Raw genomic sequence first — 12,744 nt, forward strand, 5'->3', positions numbered from 1 at the left:
GAGCGTACATTATACCCTGTACAGAGAGGAGCGTACATTACACCCCGTACAGAGAGGAGCGTACATTACACCCCGTACAGAGAGGAGCGTACATTACACCCCATACAGAGAGGAGCGTACATTACTCCCCGTACAGAGAGGAGCGTACATTACTCCCCGTACAGAGAGGAGCGTACATTACTCCCGGTACATAGAGGAGCGTACATTACACCCTGTACAGAGAGGAGTGTACATTACACCCTCTACAGAGAGGAGTGTACATTACACCCTGTACAGAGAGGAGCGTACATTACACCCCGTACAGAGAGGAGTGTACATTACACCCTGTACAGAGAGGAGTGTACATTACACCCTCTACAGAGAGGAGTGTACATTACACCCCGTACAGAGAGGAGCATACATTACACCCCGTACAGAGAGGAGAGTACATGACTGATGGATTAGTGAATTGCGCTCCTGGTAACCTAATAAATAAGACACCACACACTGCGTGACATGGATTAAAATTTTTGGCCACAGCAGCCCTTTATTTTATAAGAAAAAACATCAACAAGAAAAAACAAGATTATCGGCCCAGAGATGTGGTTGTTATAAGTCCCAGCCCCATATCCCCCTCCGTCGTGTACACATAGCTCAAGGGGGAATCTGGGTATACCCCTTGATCATTTTCCTTGTGTCCGCTGAGCTCCTCCCCAGGGACCCATCTATTCCACTGTCCACTGAGCTCCTCCCCAGGGACCCATCTATTCCACTGTCCGCTGAGCTCTGGCCCAGGGACGATTCATCATGGGCTGTCGTCACGTCAGTTGTAGCTTGTTTGGCTGCTTCTCTGGCTGGCACATCAGTAGAGCTGGACTTTCTCCTTGGACTTCTTGGTGTCTCTCTGGTTAGATGGTCTGTCTCTTTTCTCTGTACCTTGTTCTTCTGGTACTGTAGTTTCCTTCTGGTTTGTAAGAAGGACAGAGGTCGTGCTGCGCTTTGCTCTTTTCCTAGAAGTAACAGGACTTATGATCCTATTGTGAGTCCTATTGGCCATTTCAGAAGTTAGTCTCTCTGGAGGCCTTGATCTTCTTAAAGTTTGATGTTCAGAAAGTTCAGAAGGGACAGATGCTGTATCCCGGGCACTCTTCAGCAATTCGTCTAGCTGGGCCTGAATCCATTCGGGCCTACAGGTCAAAGCCGCAGCCTGAACAGTCCTCAGCAAGGCATCCATACTGCTGGTTCAGTCTTTGAGTCCAGGACAAAGGAATGACACCTTAACATGGGACCTATTTCTTATATGACCCCTGCCCCCCATCTCTCCTCCTGCTCGCTGACCCCCACCACATTCCTTAGGTAAAAACCCCATCCCTTACTCCTTAACCCTTTCCTGGATCTATCATTGCCTCAGTCATGTATGTTACGGCTATCTGCCTTCACTCTGCTTTACACCCCGTACAGAGAGGAGCGTACATTACACCCTGTACAGAGAGGAGCGTACATTACACCCTGTACAGAGAGGAGCGTACATTACACCCCGTACAGAGAGGAGCGTACATTACACCCTGTACAGAGAGGAGTGTACATTACACCCCATACAGAGAGGAGCGTACATTACACCCTGTACAGAGAGGAGCGTACATTACACCCCGTACAGAGAGGAGCGTACATTACACCCCGTACAGAGAGGAGTGTACATTACACCCCGTACAGAGAGGAGTGTACATTACACCCTGTACAGAGGGGAGTGTACATTACACCCCGTACAGAGAGGAGTGTACATTACACCCTGTACAGAGGGGAGTATACATTACACCCCGTACAGAGAGGAGTGTACATTACACCCCGTACAGAGAGGAGTGTACATTACACCCCGTACAGAGGGGAGTGTACATTACACCCTGTACAGAGAGGAGTGTACATTACACCCTGTACAGAGAGGAGCGTAGATTACACCCCGTACAGAGAGGAGCGTACATTACACCCCGTACAGAGAGGAGCGTACATTACACCCTGTACAGAGAGGAGCGTACATTACACCCTGTACAGAGAGGAGCGTACATTACACCCCGTACAGAGAGGAGCGTACATTACACCCTGTACAGAGGGGAGTGTACATTACACCCTGTACAGAGAGGAGCGTACATTACACCCTGTACAGAGAGGAGCGTACATTACACCCCGTACAGAGAGGAGCGTACATTACACCCCGTACAGATAGGAGTGTACATTACACCCCGTACAGATAGGAGTGTACATTACACCCTGTACAGAGAGGAGCGTACATTACACCCCGTACAGAGAGGAGTGTACATTACACCTCGTACAGAGAGGAGTGTACATTACACCCCGTACAGAGAGGAGCGTACATTACACCCCGTACAGAGAGGAGCGTACATTACACCCTGTACAGAGAGGAGCGTACATTACACCCCGTACAGAGAGGGTAAATAAATAAAAATGGAAATAAATGACAAAATATATATAAATAAAAAAATAAATGACAAATATAAATAAATAAATGACAAAATGAAATAAAGGAAATAAATAATAAATTAATAATAATAATAATAAATAATAATAATAAATAAATAATAAAATAAAGGAAATAAATGACAAAATGGCTAAATAGAGCTGTAAGGGAAGCAATAAAAGAAAAACAGAAAGCCTTAAAAGAATTAAAGAGGGTAGGTAGTGATGAGGCATTATATAATTATAGAAAATTAAATAAAATATGTAAAAAGCAAATTAAGTTAGCTAAGTTTGAGACAGAGAGACTCATTGCGAGAGAAAGTAAAAATAATCCTAAAATATTCTTTAACTACATAAACAGTAAAAAACTGAAAAGCGATAGTGTTGGCCCCCTTAAAAATAGTCTTGGTGAAATGGTGGAAGGGGATGAGGGTAAAGCCAACCTGCTGAATGACTTTTTTTCTACGGTTTTTATACAAGAAAATGCCATGGCAGATGACATGACCAGTGATACCATAAATTCACCCTTGAATATTACCTGCTTAACCCAGCAGGAAGTACGCCGCCGCCTCGAAATCACTAAGGTTGACAAATCTCCGGGCCCGGATGGCTACACCCCAGAGTACTACAGGAATTGAGTTCTGTGATAGATAGACCATTATTTTTTAATCTTCTCAGATTCCTTAATAACAGGGTCGGTACCGCAGGACTGGCGCATAGCAAATGTGGTGCCAATATTCAAAAAGGGGACAAAAACTGAGCCGGGAAATTATAGGCCGGTAAGTTTAACCTCTACGGTTGGTAAAATCCTTGAGGGTTTCTTGAGAGATGCTATACTGGAGTATCTCAAGAAAAATAACCTTATGACAGAGTATCAACATGGGTTTATGAGGGATCGATCCTGTCAAACTAATTTGATCAGCTTCTATGAAGAGGTAAGTTCAAGCCTGGACCAGGGAAATGCAGTGGATGTTGTGTATATGGACTTTTCAAAAGCTTTTGATACGGTGCCACACAAAAGGTTGGTACATAAAATGAGAATAATGGGGATAGGGGAAAATATGTGTAACTGGGTTAAAAACTGGCTCAGTGATAGGAAACAAAGGGTGGTTATTAATGGTACGTACTCGGACTGGGTCTCAGTTCATAGTGGGGTACCACAGGGGTCAGTATTGGGCCCGCTTCTTTTCAACATATTTTATAAATGACCTTGTTGGGGGCATGCGGAGTAGAATTTCAATATTTGCAGATGATACTAAACTCTGCAGGGTAATCAATACAGAGGAGGATAATTTTATATTACAGGGAGATTTATGTAAATTGGAGGATTGGGCTGAGAAGTGGCAATTGAAGTTTAATGTAGATAAATGTAAGGTCATGCACTTGGGTAGAGGAAATAACATTTATGATTATGTACTTAATTGTAGAACACTGGGTAAAACAGACACAGAAAAAGACTTGGGTGTATGGGTGGATGGTAAACTTCACTTTAGTGGCCAGTGTCAGGCAGCTGCTGCCAGGGCTAATAAAATAATGGGATGTATTAAAAGAGGTAAATTCATCTGTATAATATAGAATTACCTATATGTAAAAATTTGCGCTGAACCACAACAATGCATTGAGAAATAATGTTTTATTCTGTTTTATTCTCCACTCACACCAAAAAATATATAGAACCTCTACTAAAACATCACATAACATAAAAAACAAATATACAAGTACTTGATTATGATTTAAAACTACTGAATATAAGTCTCAAGAAAGGGTTTTATATGAGTCTTTACAAAATACACAAAAGCCCATAATATAAATGAATAATAATTTGTATTACTACACCAGAGTCCTCAAATGTCACTTTGAGTCACGCACTTCACATAAGCTGCAGTTGCCTTTATAGGGTTAAATATTAACACCACATCTAGCGCATTAACGCCAGATGTGTCCAAAATGTAACAATTCAGCAGGCAATGAAAGTCTCTGCACTATATGTTTGTTTCTTCAGTGCAAGGCTCCAGCAGATTAAAGACAATTTATGCTCTGTGGATTTCAAAGTGTGCCTGAATACAAGTTTACAACGGGACACCACAGATTCTTCCTTTGCAGGCTCCTGGATTCCTAAAAAGCAGATAACACTTCAGTGTTTAAATAACAACTTAAATACACAGGCTCCGGCAGATTAAAGGAATTTCTGCGCTGCCGGTTTTTAATTGTGCCTGATTGCAGGTCCACAGCAGGGCACTGTAAACTTCTCCTGTGCAGGCTCCTGGATTCCTAGAAAGCAGACACCGCTTGATTACCAACCACGGGACTCCAGGGTATGAATGCCTTCCCGGGTAAGAAGTTTGAATGAAGGACACAGTCCACTTATTCTGCCACGGACTTATGTGAAGTGCGTGACTCAAAGTGACATTTGAGGACTCTGGTGTAGTAATACAAATTATTATTCATTTATATTATGGGCTTTTGTGTATTTTGTAAAGACTCATATAAAACCCTTTCTTGAGACTTATATTCAGTAGTTTTAAATCATAATCAAGTACTTGTATATTTGTTTTTTATGTTATGTGATGTTTTAGTAGAGGTTCTATATATTTTTTGGTGTGAGTGGAGAATAAAACAGAATAAAACATTATTTCTCAATGCATTGTTGTGGTTCAGCGCAAATTTTTACATATAGGTAATTCTATATTATACAGATGAATTTATTTCTGGGCATTAAAGGGTTTTTAGCCTAGTAAAATTAGCTGCAGAATCATTGCAACATTGGGTCTAGCGCTGACCCTTATTCTATTGTTACTTATTAAAAGAGGTATAAGTGTTCATGAAAAAAATATAGTTCTACCTCTGTACAAGTCACTAGTGCGACCGCACTTATATACTGTGTACAATTCTGGTCACCGATATATAAGAAGGACATAGCTGAACTGGAGAGGGTGCAGAGAAGAGCGACCAAGATTATTAGAGGAATGGGTGGGCTGCAATACCAAGACAGGTTATTAAACTTGGGGTTATTTAGTTTGGAAAAACGAAGGCTTAGGGGGGATCTAATCACAATGTATAAATATATGAGGGGACAGTACAGAGACCTTTCCAAAGATCTTTTTACACCTAGGCCTGCGACTGGAACACGGGGGCATCCGCTACGTCTTGAGGAAAGAAGGTTTAATCATAATCACAGACGAGGATTCTTTACTGTACGAGCAGTGAGACTATGGAACTCTCTGCCGCATGATGTTGTAATGAGTGATTCACTACTAACATTTAAGCAGAGCCTGGACGCCTTTCTTGAAAAATTTAATATTACCAGTTATGTATATTAGATTTTATGACAGGGTATTGATCCAGGGAACTAGTCTGATTGCCGGATGTGGAGTCAGGAAGGACATTTTTCCCCATTGGAACTTGTTTGCCACATTGGGGTTTTTTTTGCCTTCCTCTGGATCAACATGTTAGGCTACGGGTTGAACTAGATGGACTTAGAGTCTCCCTTCAACCTTAAAAACTATGATACTATGATACAAAAAGAAATAAACAAAAACTCATAAGACGCAGTGCACATTGCACAGTGTTATCTCTGGACGCTTTTCCAGATGAATACTGCAGTGTTGCCAACAGCGTTCATTCACCAGACGGAGGTGGACAGTGCGCTCTTTCGGCCTTCTATCCGGCAGGTGTATAATTGCATACCGGTTGTGTACCGTATAGGAGAGAGCAGCAGACTGTTATCCTGGGGTACATGTAACAGGGGGTCCGGTGGTCAGATCCATCCTGACTTCTCACTGATGGGCACAGTCTTGCAGAGCGCATGCATCGGGCAATGTATACAAATGTAGTGTAGATTCAGCCATAAAAAAAAAAAAAAAAAAAAAAAATCGGAAAAAATGAGAGAAAATACCTTGAGCAGTGAGTCTACAATTCGTGATTCTTTCAATACAAAAAGGTTATTTTATTAATTACATTTTATTAATTAAAAATTAATAAAAAATCTGTATTCTAAAACAATTTAGGTCGTTCTCTATATTTAATCCTTCAGGGGTCAGATTATTTATTTTGTTAATAATTTCTCTTTGGGGTCGGCTTTTATTATTTCCGTCTTCTCCAATCTCCATCTATACAACAAACGATCATTGCTGACGTCCTCTGGATCACAAGAAGGAGCTTATTTATGTGACAATTGCTGCTGCACATACAGAGGGTACGGAAAGTATTCAGACCCCTTCATATTTTTCACTCTTTGTTTCATTGTAGTGTTTCTTGCTTAATAAATTTGTAAAAATTTCTATATTTCTGTTTTTTTCTGACAAAACGGGGGATGGGGCAGAGTGCACATTAATGAGAAAAAAATGAACTTTTTTGAATTCACCAAATGGCTGCAATGAAACAGAGTGAAAAATGTTAAGGTGTCTGAATACTTTCCGTACCCACTGTATCCTGTACATACATCCAGGTGTATCCTGCTCCTGTGTCCTGTATGTGTGATATGTAACGCTCTGTATCTCCCTCAGACAGTCACTCTCTGCGATATTATAAGACGGGGGTCTCGGCTCCGGGGTCCGGGCTGCCTGTATACTCATCAGTTGGATATGTGGATGATCGGGAGATTGTGAATTATAACTCAGACAGCGGCAGAACCGAAACCAAGGTCCAATGGATGGAGAAACTGGAGGATGGATTCTGGGAGGAAAATACAGAGATAGCAAAAGGGAATGAGGCGTCAATGAGATATAATGTGAAGATAGTGATGGACCGATTCAACCAGAGCGGAGGTGAGAGACAAATATACTGTATATACACACACACACTACACTGTATACACTATATACACACTGCACTGTATACACAATATACACACTGCACTGTATACACACTGCACTGTATACACACTATATACACACTACACTATACACAATATACACACTGCACTGTATACACAATATACATACTGCACTGTATACACAATGTACACACTGCACTGTATACACAATGTACACACTGCACTGTATACACAATGTACACACTGCACTGTATACACAATGTACACACTGCACTGTATACACAATATACACACTACACTGTATACACTATATACACACACTACACTGTATACACAATATACACACTGCACTGTATACACACTACACTGTATACACTATATACACACTACACTGTATACACACTGCACTGTATACACTATATACACACTACACTGTATACACAATATACACACTGCACTGTATACACAATGTACACACTGCACTGTATACACAATGTACACACTGCACTGTATACACAATATACACACTACACTGTATACACTATATACACACACTACACTGTATACACAATATACACACTGCACTGTATACACACTACACTGTATACACTATATACACACTACACTGTATACACACTGCACTGTATACACTATATACACACTACACTGTATACACAATATACACACTGCACTGTATACACAATGTACACACTGTACTGTATACACAATATACACACTGCACTGTATACACAATGTACACACTGCACTGTATACACAATATACACACTGCACTGTATACACAATATACACACTGCACTGTATACACTATATACACACTACACTGTATACACTATATACACACTGCACTGTATACACTATCTACACACTACACTGTATACACTATATACACACTACACTGTATACACAATATACACACTGCACTGTATACACACTACACTGTATACACTATATACACACTACACTGTATACACACTGCACTGTATACACTATATACACACTACACTGTATACACAATATACACACTGCACTGTATACACAATGTACACACTGCACTGTATACACAATATACACACTGCACTGTATACACAATATACACACTACACTGTATACACAATATACACACTGCACTGTATACACAATATACATACTACACTGTATACACACACACACACTACACTGTATACACAATGTACACACTGCACTGTATACACACTATATACACACACTACACTGTATACACACTATATACACACACTACACTGTATACACTATATGCACACTACACTGTATACACAATATACATACTGCACTGTATACACAATATACACACTGCACTGTATACACAATATACACACTACACTGTATACACAATATACACACTGCACTGTATACACAATATACATACTACACTGTATACACACACACACACACACACACTACACTGTATACACAATGTACACACTGCACTGTATACACACTATATACACACACTACACTGTATACACACTATATACACACACTACACTGTATACACTATATGCACACTACACTGTATACACAATATACATACTGCACTGTATACACAATATACACACTGCACTGTATACACACACACTACACTGTATACACTATAACACTATATACACACGGCACTGTATATGTGCCGCCCCCGTGTCAGCAGCCGGGCTGCTTGGATCCGGATCCGCGGTGGCTCGAGGGGTCTCTGGACCCGGGGGTTGTGCGGCCACTCAAATTAAGGGGGTATTTACAGGGGATGGTGTATCTAAAGTTCGTGACACCACCCATGGTGTGTGGTAAGGTGGAGTACCCGGTGGCGATGGAGTGAACAGCCAGGTGTTTAACCCCTCCACGGGTAGGGGGAATGCCCCGGGACTCAGTGATGGTGTTGGGAAGTGCCGTTGGGGAGGTAAGGGTCACTTGCGTACTCACTCAGTCCATAAAGCTGACACCGACAACTGTAGTAAACCAAAGTTCTGGACACCGCTGCCGCTGAGGGGGAGCACGTTTGGGTCTCGTTTCTGGTGGTGTTGCCTGGTGATCTGTGACCTTTCCCTTGGCACCTTGTTCTCTTCTTAGTTGGCCCCTATAGCTTGAAACTAGTTGGGTCCCGCTCCCCAGTGTGGCTAACTGAGGGAGCTTGCTCTAAGGGTTCACGCTTGGGATTTTCTGGACCGTTTAGTGGAAAGTCCTATCCCCCTCGTTGCGCTAGTACCCCGATTCTGGAGTGGGTGAAGGGTGGATCTTGAAGGCTCCGTTCTTGTCGGGTAAATTGTCAGGACACCTGAAGCTACTCCCTGACCTAGGGTCCACGTACCCCGTCGTGCCTTGGTCCCAGCCCGGTGATGGTACAAGGCTGCCGGCTGTCCTCCACGACAATACCGTGCCCCTTGTCACGCCCCCTGCGACTGGGGGTCCAGCTCCTACTAGGCCCCGAGCACCGTCTGCTACCTAGCACCTCCAAGGAGCCCAGCTCCTGACCTCCTCTCTCCTTCACTTCCAACACTACACTGGCCTACTCCTGACACTCCTGACCTCCCCTTAACCAACCCCCCAAGTGGACGACCCTATTCCACTCAGGCCGTCCACTGGTGTGTCTGGTGGGTGTGGTGTAGAGTGTTCCTAGGATTTTGATTAGCTGGTTTTGGCAACATCATCGGTTAGGGACCCGTAAGGGCACAAACACATCAGCGGTTTTCTGCCGCACTGCCGGATCCGGTATAAGGGCAATACAGTACAATACAGCTCAAAGACAGTGCGGCAAGCCCCGGTCACATGCTGTCACATGCTCCGGTCACATGACCACATGTGTCCGGAGCTTGCCAGTGAACTTTAATGTACTGTACTGTCCTTGTGCTGGATCTGCGAGTGCGGCAGGAAAACGCTGATGTGAAACCAGCGTAATCAAGGAGGAGGTGGATATTGCACAGAAGGGCAGATTGCACAATACCCTGGGACGACCTGATAGCCCAGGGCGTCACATATACACAATGTACACAATGCACTGTACACACACACTACACTGCATACACTATACACACACTGCACTGTATATACACACACTGCACTGTATACACTACACACACTGCACAGTATACACACACTACACTATACACTATATACAAAATATACATACTGCACTGTATACACACTGCACTGTATATACACACTGCACTGTATACACTATATACACACACTGCACTGTATACACACACTACACTGTATACACTATACACACACTGCACAGTATACACACACTACACTGTATACACTATACACACACTGCACTGTATACACACTGCACTGTATACACTATATACACACACTGCACTGTATACACACACACTACACTGTATACACTATACACACACTGCACAGTATACACACACTACACTGTATACACTATATACAAAATATACATACTGCACTGTATACACACTGCACTGTATATACACACACTGCACTGTATACACTATATACACACACTGCACTGTATACACACACTACACTGTATACACTATACACACACTGCACAGTATACACACACTACACTGTATACACTATACACACACTGCACTGTATATACACACACTGCACTGTATACACACTGCACTGTATACACACACTACACTGTATACACTATACACACTGCACAGTATACACACACTACACTGTATACACTATATACAAAATATACATACTGCACTGTATACACACTACACTATACACACACTGCACTGTACATACACACACTGCACTGTATACACTATATACACACACTGCACTGTATACACACACTACACTGTATACACTATACACACACTGCACAGTATACACACACTACACTGTGTACACTATATACAAAATATACATACTGCACTGTATACACACTACACTATATACACACACTGCACTGTATACACACACTACACTGTATACACTATATACAAATGTGACGCCCTGGACTAGCCAGGTAGTCACAAACACAACACCAGACACACAACCTCAATCCTTGTTGCCTCCCTCCAGGGGCTGATGTCCACACCAGGTGGGGCGGAGCCAGGCGGTTGGCCCCACCCACTGAGGAGTTCACAGGCCTGGAGGCGGGAAAAGTAACAGATTCGAGTTGGAATTGAAAATGGGAGGACAGAAACTGCTAGTGTCTGGGTAGGAGCCCAGGCACGTACAGCAAGGTCGGCAGACGGTGGTGGCCGTCTGCAGGAGGTGGTGCAAGTTAGCAGAACCGTAGGACCGGGGACGGGCGGTGGCCCGCTGGTACCAATCCGGGGACCAGATCTGTACCAAGCACAAAGGCAGGGCCATCAGACAACGGTCAAATCCGATATTGACCGGGGCCCCAGGGGTTCCCTCACACCCAAGACCCGACAGAAGGCAAGAGTCCACACCGTGAGGATAAAAAGCCACCGCCATAGGCTAGAGATCCAAGGGCCAGCGCCTGCAGGCAAAACTGGCTCCTTCGGTACATAAACGCCGGGGAGCGGACTACCAGTGGGAAACCATCGGAATCAATACATACACAACGGTGCAGGGAAAGGCAGCCACCATCAACCTGTCCGGGGAGAGCAAGGACACTGCAGCTGGCTGCGGGACCCGTCCATCCAGCCGTTTGGTTTACCAGAGACTCTGTGAATCTGTGCCTGAGTGAGCACAACAGTGCCATCCGGCGCCGCGCTGCCCCTGCAACCCTGCACCCCAGCCTTCCTGCCTCCCCGTACCGCCTACGGGCCCCGGGATCACCAACCCCTACCCACGTAGGGGGAACCAACATCCTAGTTGCTCCCTGCCATTGCTCCCGGGATCCCCGTCACCAGCAGAGGTGGTGCCCATTATCACCACGACCCGTGGGTGGCGTCACGGACTATCTCCCCAAACAAACCATCCCTTTTCACTTGTGGGCGAGGAGCGCTGCTCGAGTCCCTGGGTCCGGCCCACTGCTCGAGCCACCGAGCAGCAGAAGCAGCCCCGGACCCGAGCGTAGCGAGCGCGGCCCCTCCGCCCGCGACACACACACTGAACGGTATACACTAATCCATACAATACACTAATATAGGCTATTGGTTTATACCTGTTCTGATCAGTAATATTCACTGCTCAATAATAACATTGCAGCTCCCAGCCGGGAAGTTGTGGAATAATGAATACATATACTGGTTTGCTAATAATGGAAAAATGGAAACATGATTTTTAAAACATCTCATTAAAGCCACGTTTAGGCCACACAGGCTCTCACAGTACCACCAGCAGCATGTGGCCTGGTGTTATTGTGGTGAAAGACTGCTCCTGAGACAGTTTGGGGAAATGGCCACCGCTGGATCCACCGCTAATCAGTGTAACCCTGAGCTGTTACTGCACCTAGAATGAAGACCAGAGAGATCTGACTACTGTACATTATCACCCGGCACCACCAGAATGTGTCTGCATGACCTTACACTATGACCCAGACGTCCAGCTACAGGTTT

The 12,744-nt window shown here is 43.8% G+C and overlaps 1 protein-coding gene across 1 annotated transcript in view; it reads left to right on the plus strand.

Moving 5' to 3' along the window:
• Positions 1 to 12,744, plus strand: part of LOC142256577 (class I histocompatibility antigen, F10 alpha chain-like) — a 139,329-nt gene that overhangs the window by 15,009 nt on the left and 111,576 nt on the right. Inside the window, exon 2 of the mRNA XM_075328334.1 lies at positions 6,957 to 7,217. Within this exon, the coding sequence (XP_075184449.1) occupies positions 6,957 to 7,217 (261 nt within the window). The remainder of the gene's footprint in view (positions 1 to 6,956; positions 7,218 to 12,744) is intronic.

The sequence above is a fragment of the Anomaloglossus baeobatrachus genome, chromosome 1 (assembly GCF_048569485.1).
Source record: "Anomaloglossus baeobatrachus isolate aAnoBae1 chromosome 1, aAnoBae1.hap1, whole genome shotgun sequence".
NCBI lineage: Eukaryota > Metazoa > Chordata > Amphibia > Anura > Aromobatidae > Anomaloglossus > Anomaloglossus baeobatrachus.